This window comes from Nannospalax galili, unplaced genomic scaffold (genome assembly GCF_000622305.1).
Source record: "Nannospalax galili isolate Female #2095 unplaced genomic scaffold, S.galili_v1.0 scaffold497, whole genome shotgun sequence".
Classification (NCBI taxonomy): domain Eukaryota; kingdom Metazoa; phylum Chordata; class Mammalia; order Rodentia; family Spalacidae; genus Nannospalax; species Nannospalax galili.
In genome coordinates, this window is record NW_008339354.1 from 796,229 (window position 1) to 813,857 (window position 17,629).

Below are 17,629 nucleotides of genomic sequence, written 5' to 3' on the forward strand. Positions count from 1 at the left end.
AAGAGTGTATACCTATGTGAGACCAGTGGCTGGGAGCTCCTGAAGACCTGGATCCCGACCCGGAGCTGATCTGCCCACTGGGTGAAGCAGAGCCAGCCTGTTCTTAGTGCCTCTGAAAGTCTCAGCAGCCTCATGAGCCGATGGCCAGTTGCCATGTTGCCGTGGGATACTTGCTGCTTTGCATGGGTGCTGTCTTTTCTCATAGGTCGTGGAAGCTACAAGTCTTACTTAGCTTTTTCTTTTAGCATGACATACTCAAAAGCAGAGCTTGACTCAGGCCAGAAGGCCACAAACAGTTGGGCTCTGGCTCTGGCTCGCTTTGGCCCTTGCCTCCTTTTTAAAGAGGCTCAGATGAGGGGCAAGGCAGAAGAGCACCTAGAATGACACTGAAGTCGTATGAAGCCTGAGCAGTTAGAGCTGCCATTACTTGAGGGCCTGTGTTGCCCTTGCAGAGTGCAGACACCTTCCCTGTATGCTTGGAACCCCTGGATCCTGTGGACTTTAGTGATGTATTTTAGATGAGCTGCTGGAGCTCAGACGTTCAGCGTCCTGGAAGAGTCAGGAAGGAAGGTGGAAGGGCTCAAGGTAAACCTGGTCTCGCTGATGCTGTGATGGTGATATGAGCCAGTGGCCTCCAGTGAGCTGTGGCAGTGTTGACCTTGAAGGAACTCACATGTTTAAATTGTCCCTTGAAGTAGGTTTTGATAGTGAGGTTTTCATAATGCACTAGAAATAACATCAGTTCTTTGTTTTGTGTTTCAGATGACAAAGTTATTGTTACGTATTCAAAAGGCTATTCCTGTGGTGGGAATAAGACTGCATCCTCAGTGATAGAATTGGCCTGCGCAAAGACTGTGGGCAGGCCTGTGTTCAAGAGGTGAGACCTCGGGGCTGAGTGGGGTCAGTTCGGAGCACACTATGACTATGTGGTGGCTCCTCCTATTTTCACCTGGGAGTCATGGAATGTGTGACTGAGGGCCTGTCACCATAGTAAGGCTGGCCGCAGACTGAGGGCCTGTCACCATAGTAAGGCTGGCCGCAGACTGAGGGCCTGTCACCATAGTAAGGCTGGCCACAGACTGAGTGCCTGTCACCATAGTAAGGCTGGCCGCAGACTGAGTGCCTGCTGATGGCCCTGTCCTGTGCTGGGTCTCTCCCCACAGTAGGATTTCCCACTATTACCAGGCCCCTAGAGCTCCTTTGGCTTCATTTGCCTTAGGAAATACACCATGGGGCTGGTGAGATGGCTCAGCAGTTCAGAGCACTGACTGGGCTTGCAGAGGACTTGGGTTCTCTTACATGGTGGCTCACAACTGTCTGTAATTCCAATTCCAGAGGATGTGACACCCTCTCCTGGCCTCTGCGGGCACCAGGCATGCATGTGGTGCACATATGTATATGCAGGCTTTGGAGCTGTCTGTGCTCAGCAGTATTTAGCTGGCCACTGTCTTCAGGTGTCACAGTAGAACCAAGGAGGTGTGGACTACACCACCAGGCCATCTATTCAGTCATTCTGTCTGGGACCCACAAGCAGATGGGCCTGCTCTTGGGATGTTCTTGAATTATATCTGCATGTTCCCGGCAGCATTGTGTCGTTCTAGGGGGACTTTGGTCAACAGGGGGAGCATGTGAGCCACTGTTTGGGGAGCAAGACATCAAAAGGGGAGAACCTTAGAAAACAAATGATTTAAATTTCTGAGGCTAAGACTTTTTTTTTTGGTCTTTTTGAGGCAGGTCTCCCTGTAGCCCCAGCCGTCCTGGAACTCACTATGTAGACCAGGCTGGCCTTGAACTCAGATCTGCCTGCCTCTGCCTCCCAAGTGCTGGGATTAAAGGTATGTGCCACCACACCCGGTGGAGGCTAAGACTTTTTAAAAAATGTATTATTATAATTTTTTTATGTGTTTGAGTCCATTGCCTGTATGTGTGTAAGTGCACCCGTGTCATGCAGTGCCCGCAGAGGTCAGAAGAGGGTGTTGGATGCCCTGGAACTGGAGTTACAGATGGTTGTTAGCTGCCATGTGGATGCTGGGAATTGAACTTAGTTCCTCTGCAAGAGCAGCCAGTGCTCTTAACCACCAAGACTCTTGTAAATCAGAAAATTCTAAATCTGTGTGCAAAATTTTTCAGCTTTAAAGTTTTAATTGAATTTACTTTTTTTATATGGAGGTTTGAACCCAGGGCCTGACACAAGCTAGGCGGGTACTCTACTCATGAGCTGTGTAAAGCTCCCATTTTGGTTGTTTAATTTTTGAGACAAGGACTTTGTACTCCAGCTGGCCTGGAACTCACTATGTAGACCAGGTTGGAACTTGGTCTCACCGAGATCCACCTGCTTCTATCTCTTGATTGCTAGGATTAAAAGTGTGAACCACCACTCCCACCTATAAGTTGTTAATTTTGAGACAAAACGTCACTAAGGTGCCCAGGCTGGCCTTGAATTCACTGTAACAGGCTGTGAATTTGCTGTCTTCCTGGCTCTGCATTCTGAGTGACTAGAATTACAGGCTTGTGCCACCAGGCTTGGCACGTGCTGACTTCTTGTCTGCTTTTTCACCTTGCTCATGGGCGACAGTCATCTTCCTCAGTAAATTACAGGCTTGTGCCACCAGGCTTGGCACGTGCTGACTTCTTGTCTGCTTTTTCACCTTGCTCATGGGCGACAGTCATCTTCCTCAGTACCGAGTAGCTTGGTGACGAGGAGAGCTCTAGCCCAGAGCTGTCACCAGCACTGCCGGGGTGCGGACTGCCACTTGTGGCTGGTTCCCAGGCACTTCAGCGCTCAGCCTCTCTGCAGTCTCTGTGCTGTGTGGCTGTGACCGTCTCTTTCCTCCTTCAGGTTTGACATCGACAGCTGCACCTACTACTTCCACTGGGACTCACGGGCTGCCTGCGCCGTGAGGCCTCAGGAGGTGAGCATGGTGAATGGGACCCTCACCAACCCTGTGAATGGCAAGAGCTTCAGCCTCGGGGAGATTTATTTTAAGTAAGTGAAAGGTTTCCTTTTAAGCACTGAAACATACTTAATGTAAATAGACAGGTCTGTGTGTTTTAGATACAGTTGCCTGGATAATCACATTTTCCTTTAACTGAAGAAACATATTACTCAGCTATTACAGTTTAACACCAAAGAAGGTGAATTTTCCATATACAGATGGGGCCCCTCTCCCCTCACTGCCTGGGAAGCCCAGAGGTGGCAGCCAAAGCTCTTGGGAAGGGTGGTGGAGCTGAGTTCTCCTGGGCTGACCAGTATGTAGGCACAGTTCATTTCCCAGCAGTGTCTTTGGGCTGTCTTGGGGGTCCTGTGGCCATGCGGGGCAGAGTGTGTTGCATGTGGTGCTAGACTAGACACTGGCCCCAGCGTGTGAGAAGGTGTGTTTGTGCTGGGAGTTGGAGCTGATGGGACGGGAAGGTGGCTGAGGTGCCTCAAGGCTAGAGGAACCTTGGCCAGAGAAGCCCTGCCAGGCTGGAGAATGCAGGAGAAAGGGAGCATTTGGGCCCTATGGTTCTGTGGAATGGACTGTGAGGGACTCACCAGTCACTGTCATCTTGTCTGCCTCAGGCTGTTCAGTGCCTCTGGGGACATGAGAGCCAATGGGGACAACTACCTATATGAGATCCAGCTCTCCTCCATCACCAGCTCCACGAACCCCGCGTGCTCTGGGGCCAACATCTGCCAGGTGAAGCCCAATGACCAGCACTTCAGCAGGAAAGTGGGCACGTCGGACAGGACCAAGTACTACTTCCAAGGTAGCTTGCTGCTTCCTGTTAACAGTTCACTTTTTAAAGAGTGAGCTTTACCTGCTTGTTCACAGACTCGTAAGGAAATCTCAAGACTACACAAAAGCAAAAGCCCTGAGCTGGTGCTGTGTCGTGGTGTACACTTAGTCAAAGTGATCGAGTCATCTCAGCTCACAAGCGCAAGGACAGTGCCTTATGAGGCAGTGCTGCTCAGTGGGTGGTGGGAGACAGTTGCAGTCACCTGTCATCTGGGGTTAGACATGATACCTCCTTATTTGGAAGCTGCAGGTAGTGTTAGAGAAAGGTAAGGGGCTTCACTTGGGGTTTGCGGAGGTGAGTGGGTAAAGGTGTTGCTGCTAAGCCCTAAGACCTGGGTTTGAGCTGTGGGGACTCACATGGTGGAAGGAGAGACTCACGGAAGTTGTCCTCTGACCTCCATGTGTTCACCATAGTATGTGAGTTCATACACACGCAAACACAACTGACAGTGTAAAAAAAGGTTTCCCAGTATGGGTGGGTGAGGTTGGTAAGAAGCCCCCACCCTAGCTGAGACTCTCTTGGCAACTGATAGCTGCTAGGAGAGGGAGAGACAGTTTTTAGGGGTGTGATGTCTGGTAGGTCGACCAGACTCTAGAAGGATAAACCCACACTCAAGGGTATTTGGGGAACACAGATTAAATAAATCTTTTTAAAACAGAAAATGAGTAATAGAGGACGTAAGGTGGGGATGGGAGGGGGTAAGAGATGAAGGAGGGAGACTGAATGTGGTCAAGATATACTGTATGAAATCTCAAAGACTCAGTAAAACAGTTTTTAAAAATCAAGCTATCACCCTTAAAGAAAGAGGTTTTTGATGTGTGTTAAAAGGAAAAGGTGGAGCTGTGCTGCAGCCTGACCCTGGCTAGTGCACGTGAGGAGGCTTTGGGATTGGCTCCAAGCCCTTTGTTACCACGAAAGCATATTCCCATGTTCCTAGAAGGAAGCAAGTGCATTTTTGTTTTAAACAATGCACGTTTCACCATATACCTTTTATAGCTTGCTTTTTGAACTATCAGACTATATTAACTGCTTTGAGAAATGGGCTGTGAGAGATCCTCTGGGAGGGTCGAGGGCCCTGCTCCCAGCTGGAGCCTTGGGAGAAAAGCATGTGTTCATGCGCTCTGGAATGGAAGGCGCTGCAGAAGCAGTACGGCCCCGATGAAGGCACTGGTCAGGGCCTTGTGCTCTGTGGACTCATCCTGCCTGTCTCCAGGATAGAACTGGGAAGAACAGATTTGGCCTGATCAGCACCAGGAAAGCAGCTCAGCCTCTCTTGGCTCCCACTGTGTGCGTCATCTAACAGCTGCCTTGCATCTCTGTCCCCTTTTGCCTGCCTTATACTCCAGCTTCACAACCACAAACTGCTCTGCTGTCTCTGTCTTGTTTCCTCAGTGTTTGATCTTTAAGAAGTGCCTGGTAAATCCTGTTGACCAACTGAAAGGCGCTTGAGAGTCTAGTAGGTGATGTGGCATGCAGACAGGAAGGCTGTACTCTTTATTTACACAGCTACATATTGCCCGCTGTCCAGTCAGTTCCCTGGCTCCAGCCTTCGGATGACTCAAAAGCTGCCACGACCTGGTGACTTGATGTGGACTGCTGTTTGTCCTTGCGAGCCTTCATCTGTGCTACCTCCTTCCACAGTCACCTTTTGTGTCCCCTCCTTGGGCAGTCCCTTTTCATAAGCCCAGGATTTCTGCTAGTGTGTCTGTAGGAGTGTTTAAACTCGACGTGACTCACATCTTCATCTTTGCAAGTGAATACACATCTGGTACCTTCTGGAATCCATGATGCCTGTGTGTGTATGGTGCAGCCTCTCTGAATGTGTGTGCCTTTATTTTTACTAAAGGAAATCCTTTCCAGACCTTTTGCAGTCAGTGCCAGAAAGTGGTTTGGCTTGATGTTTCATGAAAAAAAGGCCTTGCCTCTTCATGAGCCTTGGTTCATTTAATTGGGAAGGAGCAGAGCCTGCACAGTCCTGTCTCCAGCTGAGCTGAGGAGCTTCTGTGCTGGTTCCTCATCCGCGTGGTGATTCGCTCCCATATAGCCCTGCAGAACTGCACAAAGGGTCCCAAGTGGGAATGTGGGTGCCTTCCTGAGTTGGTCCTCAGCCACCTCTGCCCTGGGTCTCCTTTTCGTGGATGCATCCACCTCATACCTAACACTCCTTCCGGTATTCCAAGCTGACCAGAGTGAGGATGGAACAGGGTCTGCCCAGTCTCCTTTCACTTCTGATTCCAGGGCTAATTGTTGGGGACAGTTCCCACAACTACCCTGCCATTTGGAAATTTGACAGAATTCTCAGCACTCACTGGAATCTGCCGTGCCCACACTTGCAGTTGGTTACAGCAGAGGGTTTAGATCTCAGTCACTCATGACAGGATGCTCATGGGGCAGGGTCTGGGAGGGAGTCAAATGCACAGCTTCCCCTGGCTTCTCCTCATGGAACCAGAATGTGTTGCTGTCATCCACATATCAGTGTGTGACACCTTGCTCAGAGCATTGCCAGCCAGGAGTGTTCAGTGAGCCTCAGAACTCGGAATTTTTGTTGTTGTTGTTGTGTTCTGCTGTGTAGACATGATTGCTTGGGGCTCAGTTGGTCAATCTTACTCTCCGGGTGGATTCAGACTGCCTGGCCATCTCTATCCAGATTATATCACTAGCTGAGGATAGGGGCCAGACCTCATTTTGGAGGAGGTTTTAAATTCTTTACTGTGTGCTTAGGCTGTCTACTGGCGTTTAAAAAAGCCGTGATGTGAAGACAGTGCACATGTGACATTGGAAGTGTCTTTACATTCAAGCCTAAGCCTACTTTAAAAATACATTTTACTTATTATTTTTATTTAATGTGTATGAGTGTTTTGCCTGCATGTAGGTAGGTACACTCATGTCATGCAGTGCCCGTGGAGAAGAGGGTGTCAGGTACCCTGGAACTGGAGTTAAGAATGGTTGTTAGATGCCATGTGGGTGCTGGAACTCAAACTGGGGTTTTCTGCAAGACCAGCCCGTGCTGAGCCATCTCTCCAGCCCTGTACCTACTTTTATAAACCATGAAAGTATCAATTTGGTCAGTGGTGATGGTGGACTAACATCTGCCCCTTCCTGCTTGACAGATGGTGATCTGGATGTGGTATTTGCCTCTTCCTCCAAGTGTGGGAAAGATAAGACCAAGTCTGTCTCTTCTACCATCTTCTTCCACTGCGACCCTCTGGTAAAGGACGGGATCCCCGAATTCAGCCATGAGACTGCTGACTGCCAGTACCTCTTCTCCTGGTACACGGCAGCTGTGTGTCCTCTGGGGTGAGTAGTGTCCTGCTGCTTACCTGGTTTCCCATGCCCCCTCTCACTCCATAGTGGAAGGATCAGCCTCTATGTCTCTTTCCCTAATGTTTTACTGGAAAGTATTCAGAGGCACATAAAAACAGAAAATGGTCGCCAGACCCATATAGCTAACACCCTACTCTAGAGATTGTCAGTTTGCTATTATCTCTAGTCTTTGCCAATGTCACTACCACATGAGACCCCAGGTAGCACTGGCTGTGCGTTTTTCATGCATACTGTGCCCTGAACACCATGTCCTGCATACTATGTCCTGGACAGGGCCTGGCCAAAGTTTCTCCACAGGTACCTTCCACCCCTTCCCCGCCCGCTGCCCGCCTCTGCTCAGCTGCTGGGGAGCAAGGCCTGGCCTCTGTGTTCTTAGCGTTCTCTGTCCTGGTGTAAGGGTTACGTGGCAGAACCTCACTTTAGTTGGAGCAAAGCGTTGTTTGGATAAATGGAAAACAACTCTGCAGGCCTTTAGAGCGAGCTCTTGTAGGCTGGATGTTCGTGCACAACCAGGGCAGCACGATGTACTCTGAGCACTCCAGGCCAGGGAAGGAGTCTGCCCGGTGTTCTGTCCAGGAGCTGCTCACTCTGGAGTCTGCCCGGTGTTCTGTCTAGGAGCTGCTCACTCTGGAGTCTGCCCGGTGTTCTGTCCAGGAGCTGCTCGCTCTGGAGTCTGCCCGGTGTTCTGTCCAGGAGCTGCTCACTCTGGAATCTGCCCGGTGTTCTGTCCAGGAGCTGCTCGCTCTGGAGTCTGCCTGGTCTCTTGTTCTGGAGTGCTCGTTGGTTCGGATCCACCCACTACAACATGCGTTTGCTATTTTCCCATCTCATCTAGGCCACCATTTTGCATAAGGTCTTCATCCCTGTCCAGGGACTTTTTAGGATTGGGAGAAAAAGGGATTCTTCACACCCCGTTGACTGAAAAGGGACCATGAGTGCGTAGGCAGCAGTGGCAGGATGACGGGGCCTCTAGCCATGGTTCTTGGTCCATTTCATGCTTGCTGGCTGTGTACACTGGCCAGTGGGACATGGAAGGAGGGCGTGGGGAAGAAGAGGCTTGTGTTGATTATTTTTCTTTTTTTTTTTAAGTTAGCATAAAGTAAAGGGTTTCATCATGGCCTTTTCTTTTCCTTCTCCAGTTCTAAGCATATGTTAGGCAAGGACTCCCAGTGAGTTGTACACCCAGCCCTCATGCATGACATTTTCATTCACATCTGTTACAGTACTTTACTCGGTCCCTTCCACTGCCCCTGGTTCCTCTCGTCCTCTCCCCTGTTGTTGATTTTGTATCATAGCACTTTGCACCTTCTGATTGTCTGTAGTGTTCCTGAGAGATTATTGCACGATGAAAGGATTAAAACGATTAAAACGAGGTGTTCTCAGTGAAAGAAACAAAGTACAATTTTTTGGGGGGGCGTTTCTTTTTTTGAGACAGGGTCTCCCTGTAGCCCCAGCTGCCCTATGTAGACCAGGTTGGCCTTGAACTTACAGAGATCCACCTGCCTCTGCCACCATGCCCGGCTAACAAAGTAAAATTTTGAAGAGTAGATCAAACTTAAAAGTGAGTTTCTCTTGCATTCTGTGTCACTGAGGCTGAAAGCAGCCTCCTGTGTGGGCTTGGAGGAGGCCAGTACAGGTGGGAAGCATGGAGGCACCTTGAGGGCACAGCTCTTGGGACCAGGGACTCCACTTTAGAGTCAGAGAGGAAGGTTCCAGCGGAAAGCACTTTTTACCACAGCCAGTATCGGGAGTGGAGTGGAGTGCCTTCAGTCCATTCAGACGTAGGTCAAGCAGCAAAGACCTGAAGGGAGAAGTTGAAACCAGCAGCAGACTCAGACATTAGTGCGCTGGGCTGAGTGATGATAAAGACTCAATGGGCGATCTTGAAACCAGCATTCACTGCGCTGAGTTGAATGGACAGCACCATGTCGTGGTCAGATGCACTCCCTGTGCAGGTTTCCTTTATCGAAGTGCTCACTGTGTGGTTTTTAAGTCAAATGTAAATTTAAAAATGAGTAATAGTTGCCCTAATAGATGGTCTCCGTTTAGACCTTTCAGGTATTTCTTTTAGAATTTACCTAAGTACCTCCTCAGGTCCTCACACTGTAGCCCAAGTGACCTCAAACTCACAGCTGGGCTCCCTACTCCTAACTGCCAGGTGCTGAGATTGCGGGATGAGTCATCATACATGGCTCACATCAGTATTTATTTTCCCCTGTGGTGCTGGGGTTTGAACCTAGGGCCTCAGGCCTGCTGCCTCCATATTCCCTCCCTTTTAAATATTAATAGATTGCATTTTAAATTGTTTTGTCCAGTATTAAATTACCCTGGTGTTTCTAGCGAGCATTTTCTATTTCCCTGATGCCTTGCAATGCTAGATAGAGATGTAGCTCTCTGACTTCCTGTTCTGCTTTTTAAAAATGGCTGTTTCACAATTCAGGAGCAAAGCAGGTGACCTCGTTTGCTTTCTGTTGCTGTGATAAAATAGCTTGGGGAGAAAAGGGTTTATTTACCTTGTACCTCCCAAGTCACAGTTCATCCCTGAGGAAAATCAGGGCAGGAACCTGAAACAGACCATGGAGGAGCGCAGCTTACTAGCTGCTCCTCTGGCCTGTTTTGTTATACAACCTAGGACCCCCTGCCGGAGCTGGCACCGCCCACAGTGGTCTGGGCCCTCCCATATCACAACAATCAAAAAAAATGCCTCACAGACAGCCACAGGCGGGTTCCTGTTTGAGGTTCCTTCCACCCAGGTATGTCAGGTTGACAACTCACACTATCCAACACAGCAGGGCTTTCCTAAAATTTAAAAACAGCAATAAGCCTTCCACAAAGTTAAAAGGAAACCCTTCAGGTAAAAGGCCCTCTATGCTGCATGTGACAAGACCCACACAGCTAAATTCAGAATAGCAAGTGTAGTAGAGACGGCCAGTGCCTCAAGAGAAGCCGACTTCCTGAATTAAGAATAAGAAAGATGGAGCTGGAGAGATGGTTCAGTGGTTGAGAGCACTGGCTGCCCTTTGAGAAGACCTGGGTTCAATTCCCAGCACCCACATGGTGACTTATAACCACCTGTAACTCCAGTTCCAGGGGATCTGACACCCTCTTCTGTCCTTGGTGGGCACTGCATGATGAGCTCACTTACATACATGGAGGCATAACACGCACACACAAAATAAAATGAAAATGAATAAATCAGAAATTTAAAAAAAGAGTAAGATTACTGTGACTAGTAATCAGATACATAGAGATTAAAGACACATGTGCAAACATCTAAGTGTTAGTAGCATTAAAAATGTAGGAAACAGCATATTTTTAAATGAAATGGAGATCTGTCCAGTGTTAGTAGCATTAAAAATGTAGGAAAAGGCATATCTTTAAATGAAATAGAGACCTAAGATGACAGAAATCCGATTGAACAGAAGAGCAGGTAAAAGATAAGTTGTAAAGTTGGCTTTTAAAAACTGCTCTTTATTTAGTGCAAGTGCAGTTTGTCTAAAACAAGGACACAGGAAAGAGCAAAGTTCGAAGCATTGGGGAAAATGTGCTGGAAAAGTTACATCTGAAGGAAAGCTGCACTTGTATGACTTGTATGTGAACGGGATGGACCGAGATGCTACAGAAACGATGTTGGGTGGAGAGGGCTGTTGGAAGCTGAAAAGGCTCAGTTCACTAGGAAGATAAGAGCCCTGAACTCGGTGCCCATCCAATAAGTTCGTGTATAAAAGCCATAAACAGAACCAGCCCGGGACAAATGCCAAGTCACCCTCTCCCAATATTGCTGGGTCACATGGGCAGAGAGCGAGGCTGCTGGAAGATTGGGAGGGTGATGCAGACGCTGGACTGAGTGAGCTGTGTCGCTGAGAACTCTGTTCCCAGCAGACCGAGACTGTGCTCCTCCAACTCTCACTGAACAGTTACAGAACCTGTAGAAACCGGGCTCTCCGGCTAGTGGAGCACCAGAGTCGTGTAAACCAGATGGAAACCAAAACCAAGCAGTAACAAAGTAATCCATGGTTTAAAAGAAAAATCAAAGGTAGAAATTGAAGAAGTGAGCGACCATGTCACAGAGTATCTGATTTGTTCTGAGTGGCTCATACCAGTTCTGGCCGCATTGGTTTCATTCCCACCAGTACAGAATAAGGGGTGCAGGCCAGGGCCAGGATGGGCACCGAGCTCTTGTGGTGTTTCTTGTCTCCCTGGTGTGTTAGAACAAGGTTTGTCTTAAGCTGCACTGTGACTTGGAGCCATTGGTTGATTGCCCTCTGACCCAATTAATTTGAATTATTTTGGAGCCAAACTTGGACTGAAATTGCTTTTTTTTTTTTTTTTTTCGCCTTTTTGAGACAGGGTCTCCCTGTAGCCCCAGCTGTCCTGGAACTCACTATGTAGACCAGGCTGGCCTTGAACTCACAGAGATCCACCTGCCTCTGCCTCCTGAGTGCTGGAATTAAAGGCGTGCGCCACCATGCCTGGCTGAAATTGCTTTTGTACATGAATGGCCTGCTCCTTCATCTGGCTTCTTTGCCTGTGTTTAGTCTGCGAGGCAGCTTCTCCTCTTGTATTCTGAGGAGTTTAGATGCGTCTTGTCACGGTTTCCAGCCTTCCCTGGTAGAGAAGGTCCTGTTGTGTTACTCTGTCTTGTGGTGGCCTGTCAGGACAGGAAGCTTGGGAGTGTCAAGTCTATAAGAAGTTGTTCTCTAGGACTAGAGAGATGGCTCAATGGTTAAGAGAAGTGACTGCTCTTGGAGAGGACCCTGTTTGGTTTCTAGCACCCACATGGCAGCTAACTCCAGTCCTGGGGGAGCTGATGCCCTCTTCTGGCCTCCATGGGTATTGCATGACACTGGTACACTTACGTGCATACAAAGCATAACAGTCATACACATAAATAATTAATTTAAAAATGTTACGCCCCCCCAAAAAAAACAACAACAACAAAAAAAGTCCTCTGAGCATAAAGGGAAGTCAGCCTTGGTCTTTACCTCCTCGGCTTCTGCTTCCTTAGTCTGTTGTACATCCTGGAGGTGCTACTCTCCGCTCAGAGCTGGTGTCAGTGTGTACTGGGCCTGGTGTTCTCCAGCAGTGTTTTGGGGCCAGCCAGACAAGAGACAAGCAGACTCCATAGCATCTGCCCAAGCCAGCCTGTCTCAGGTATCCCTTTTTCCTGGAAGCCCTGGACTAGATTCCGAGATGGGGCTATGCTGGTGAAGCCCTCCCCGACCGCCCGTGAAGCCCTCCCTGACTGTGCCCGTGAAGCCCTCCCTGTCTGTGAAGCCCTCCCTGACCACCCGTGAAGCCCTCCCTGTCTGTGAAGCCCTCCCTGACTGTCTGTGAAGCCCTCCCTGACTGTGCCCTCTGTCTTTTCCTATAGTCAGTTTAGCAGATAGATGGTGAAGGTGATCCCTGCCTTTGCTGGGCCCACAGAGTCCTGTGGATATGAGCAGACCCCATAGGAGGCAATTTTCTTGAGGCTGGTCCATGTCTCCAGCACCTAGCGTTTTCTGTCCCCTACCTTAAACACATTCTCCGAATCACTGTGGATCAGATGTCCCAGGCAGGGGCAAACTCATGGGGCATTTGTCCAGGGGAGCCCAGTCCCTGGGCTCTGGGAGTCCTAGGGGTGTTGCTGTATACAGATGTTGACACAGCTTTCTTTCTCTCTTTGTGTCTCTAGGGTGAGCTTTGATGGTGAGGGTGCTGGGCTTGATGGGCCGGAGTATAAAGGACTCTCAGAACGGAGTCAGGCTGTTGGGGCAATCCTCAGCCTGCTCCTGGTGGCGCTGACTGGCTGTCTGCTGGCCCTGCTGCTTCATAAGAAAGAAAGGAGGTAAGACACACAGCTGTCCAGTTGGGGCTGGGGTGGCCAGGCCAGCAGCTCAGCATCAGATCTGGGGCACAGGCTTGGGTTTTGGACCCAGCAGCAGCAGACATCTTGGTTGAAAAATTCTATGAATACTACTGATTTTTAAGAAATGTTTGTTTCCTTCACATGGTGTGTGAGATTGCCTAGAGCTATTTGTAGTGCCATCCATTGGTACAAATGAGTTCACACTGTGTGCACATACCATGATCTCCCTAGCTGGTACTGATGGGTCTAAGGTGTGGGCTTTGTAATGAGTTCAAAAACTGATGAGTAGATTTCCTATTAATCAGCTGACCCTGTCTCCTTCCCCACATTATACCAGTGAGCATTTGCTAAGCACCTGCTGTGTTTCAGATATGGTGCTATCCCTGTTGACCTGCCTTTGCTGGGTGAAGGCTTGTCACAGGACCATATCACATTAGCGAGGCCCTGGGGAAGTGGCTGAGAAGTTCTGGCTGGAGCTGACCATGCCCAGAAATGAAGACCTGGGAGAGAAGGGCTCAGGCCCAGGAAGAGCCTTGGGTCTGTGTCTGTACAAGCCGTTGAGTAGACTGGGCACATGCTGACTGAGCCTTGGGCAGTAGGAAGGTGTGCTCCTGCCACGTACAAAAAACTAAGCAAAATGTTAAGTGACCTCCTGGGGGCCTTGTGTGTCCAAGAGGTGGAAGATGTTTCTACCTGTGCTGTCACAGTCCATCATTAGAATGCACCTTGGGAGGGATGTGTTTGGGGACAGAGTCACTGCCACCTAGTCTGCAGGGGTGCATACACTGGACCGTGGGCCAGGATGCGATACCTTACCTGCTCATTCTGCTCTGGACTAACTGGTCTCCATTTTGACAGGGAAACCATGATAAGTAAGCTAACCAACTGCTGTCGAAGAAGCTCTAATGTGACCTACAAGTACTCCAAGGTACTGTGTGCTGCCTGTTGCCCTCCTGCAGTGCTGGCCAGTGATGGTGCCTGTCCTCATGCTGGGAAGAGCACAGCAGCCTGGAGGGAATCGATAACTGTTGCTTAATCTCTTACCTAATACCATTTTTTGTGGAGTTCCTGCCTTCAAGCCTCTCAGTATGGTTACAGCTGATTTCCTTAAAAGCAGCTAATAGGTTATTCTCATGGTTTGGAACTCTTAAAAGCTTTGGTAATGAAATTTCTTTTCATCTAACATTTGGGTGATTTCAGATAAACTTTTAAGGCAAGTCTTAGCTCAAAGGACATAAATAATGTTTGTGGCCCTTAAAAAATTGCCAGATTTCTAAAACTAAGCTGAGGCTGGAGAGATGGTTTGGTGGGTAGTGCGTACCTTGTAAGCATTAGGACCAGAGTTTGATCCTCCTGAAGCCATGTCCAAAAAAAGGGGGGAGAGGGGCTGGAGAGATGGCTCAGCAGTTAAGAGCACTGGCAGCTCTTACAGAGGACCCGGGTTTGATTCCCAGCACCCACATGGCAGCTAACAACCGTCCTTAACTCTATTTCTGGGGGAATCTGACACCTTCTTCTGACCTCTGTGGGCATTGCACCACTCGGGTACACTTACAAACGTAGGCAATATATGCATACATAAAGTTAAAAAAAAAGTGTTGATACACCTAAAATCCCAGTGCTGGGAAATTGGAGAGTGGTAGACCTCTGGGGCTCACTGACCTGCCAGCCTTGTCTACTTGTTGGGCAGTAGGCCCGTGAGAGACCTTGTCTCAAAAAAACAAGGTGGATGGTTCTTCAGGGATGGCACCCAAGACTGTCCTGTGGACTCCATACACATGCACGTGCGCACACACGACTAACATGAGCTCTTCCTCTGCCTTCTCTTACACACCAGATGTCACTTCCTTTGACACACGACCCAGAAGAGCCCATCTCCCCCAGCACTGCTTAACAGCCTTGGGTTGAGGCAGGTCCCGTCTGCCTTATCTCCTTTGGCTGTGAGGTGCTTGCCAATGGCTCCACTTGTAACTGACCCACAGCTTTACCATAGTCAGGCGCCTGTTGCCGTTTTGCTGGGGACCTGGGAACCAGGGAGGAAGGGAGGTAGGCAGCGTGCAGGCTCCTGCCCAGCTCTTGCCAGCAGAGAGGCCCTGGGATGAACTGTGTTGAGAGTGCTTCCACGAAGCAGAGTTGTTTTTGCCGGGACTCAACGTAGTCTCTGCTGTCGATCCTGACAGGTGAACAAGGAAGAGGAGACAGACGAGAATGAGACAGAGTGGCTGATGGAAGAGATCCAACTGCCAACGCCTAGACTCGGGAAGGAGGGCCAGGAGAACGGCCACATCACCACCAAGTCTGTGAAAGCAGACGCCCTCACTTCTCTGCATGGGGATGACCAGGACAGTGAGGATGAGGTCCTGACCATCCCAGAGGTGAAAGTTCACTCGGGCAGAGGAGCCGGGGTAGAAAGCTCACAGCCTGTGAGAAACCCACATCAGAAGGGCCTTAGGGAGAGGGAGGACGATAGAGTGGGCCTGGTCCAAGGTGAGAAGGCCAGGAAAGGGAATCCCAGGCCTGGACAGCACAAGTCATCAACCTCTACCAAGCTGGTGTCCTTCCACGATGACAGTGATGAGGACCTCTTACACATCTAACTCCACGGTGCCTACAGGAGGACGTGGAGCCATGGGACAGCCAAGCACCTCCAACCAAATAAGACTCGATGCTTCTGTCATTTTGCCTTTAACAAAAACTGCTTCAAAAGGGAAGAGTTTTTGCGGTGGGGGAGAGGGTGAAGGAGGTGAGCACCGCTCCTTCGTGATCGTTTACAGTCAATGGAACAAGGCATTGCTCGAATCAGCCAAAGGGCGATACCTCGTGCCCAGGGTTTTGCCCCAAGTCCTCACTTACAAGCATAGCTGCTGTGAGCTTCCAAGTGGTGCCCAGGCCACACACATCTCAGAACAGAGGACTGTGTTTGGAAACAAACCCTTGCTGCTTTAGACCCCATAGGGTGTTTGACCATTTATATTTTTAGCATTGTAATTCTCTCTCCCTATTTATTGACTTTGACAATTACTCAGGTTTGCGAAAAAAGAAAAGAGAGAAAAAACAGCCAATTTCTTCATGTGGGCAGGGCAGGGGCATAACGCACAGGGTGTCTCAGGAGAAGGCAAAGCTGGCGGTGTGCCAGGGCCAGTGCATGTGGCGCTTGAATTGATCATTGATGCACACATGGGTGAGTTGCAGTTCTGTTTCCTGATTCCTGGGGGCGCATGTGCATGCACAGGGTCCTGAGTGCCTGGGTCTGGGAGGGCTCACCCGCTCCATGCCTTGCCATAGCGGCTGCAGCTCTTGCATGCATTGTCCCAGGTATGCAGAGCACACTTACCAGCGTTCCTGCGGCCCACCCCAATACAGATTTTGTGCTCGTGAGTGGAGTTGAGGCGACAGAATAGCTGCTCTCGGGCTGAGCTGCAGGTCTTGTCTCTTCAGGTTCTCGTGTTACCACCTTTACTGTGCTTTCTTTTTTTAAAGAAAAAAATGTTTATCCATTCGATCTATAAGAAGCCTTAATTTGCACAGGGTGACTTAACGGACATCGTGTGAAACACGGTGGGCCAGTGTGTAGTCCAGTGCTGTGCATGGACTTGTGCCTGGGGCGAGGCTCCTGGCTGGCGTCCTGGGATAGAAGGACAGGCCTGGTGTCCTTCCACTGGCTGTGGACTCCTTTCTCGACACATTCAATGACTTTTCTCGCGCTGTAGAATTGTATATAGGTGGTGTTCGCATACCGAAAAGCAAACCACCCTGCAGAATTTCTTGGTTTATGCCCGATTTGGCTGGCTTATTTGATTTCAACATGAGTGTATTTTTTAAAATTGATTTTTCTTTTCTTTTTTTCAATCAATTTTACTGTAATATAAAGTATTCGATTTCAATAAAAGATAAATTATTAATTGGGTCTCATTGATTCCCCCACTTTCCTTGATTGTGATAACTTGCTGAGTTGGTGGGCATTGACATGCCTGATTTTTTCCTTCTACTAAACTTAAAGTGTTTGCATTTGGGTTTTAGCTCTGGTGTCCTTAGGAAGCTTTTCACTTTCCATGGTGACTGCCAGCTTGTATGTATGTGCCAACTCGGATTCCATCAGTGTTGTCTGGGTCTGCGGGCTCCACTCTTTCCAGCTAACACTCAGGATATTTGTCTACCAAAGCAACAACTGTGGAATTGAATTCCAGTCATCAGTAAAGCGTCTTTGGGACACAGTGTAACATGGGAGTGTTTGTTCCTGAATAAATTTATGAGCCTTTATTACATTATTAGTCATTGAGAGCTACCACCAAAGGAGAAAGTTCTAAGTAGTCCCTTCTTAGCCACAGTTCTGCTGTCTGAAATTCCTGTTAACCTGTGGTCAACTGTGGTCCAGAAGTATTAAGTGGAAAATTCCAGAAATAATTTGTATGTTTTAACTAACACTGTTCTGAGTAGAAGAAAGCGTGTGTGTCCTACTCTGCCTGTCCAGGATGAGAATTGTCCCTGTGAAGCGGATTGGTTACCAGATCATCCCTTTAATAACATAGCGCTTGCATACAAACCGGTGTCTTCTGTCCCCTGTCCCCCCACCTTTTTTTAAAGAAAGACTTACAGTCCAGCCTGGCCTAGAACTTGTTAGGTAGCCAAGGATACCTAACTGATACCTCCACTCTTGGAGAGCAGGGTTTACAG

The 17,629-nt window shown here is 49.0% G+C and overlaps 1 protein-coding gene across 1 annotated transcript in view; it reads left to right on the top strand.

The window, feature by feature from the left end:
• The window catches only part of Igf2r (insulin like growth factor 2 receptor), a 106,251-nt gene extending 89,394 nt beyond the window's left edge, over positions 1–16,857 (top strand). Inside the window, exons 42-48 of the mRNA XM_008833873.2 lie at positions 763–877; positions 2,840–2,986; positions 3,563–3,750; positions 6,891–7,077; positions 12,782–12,934; positions 13,814–13,883; positions 15,136–16,857. Of these exons, the coding sequence (XP_008832095.1) occupies positions 763–877; positions 2,840–2,986; positions 3,563–3,750; positions 6,891–7,077; positions 12,782–12,934; positions 13,814–13,883; positions 15,136–15,552 (1,277 nt within the window). The 3' untranslated portion in view covers positions 15,553–16,857. The remainder of the gene's footprint in view (positions 1–762; positions 878–2,839; positions 2,987–3,562; positions 3,751–6,890; positions 7,078–12,781; positions 12,935–13,813; positions 13,884–15,135) is intronic.
• Positions 16,858–17,629: the final 772 nt, after the last annotated feature.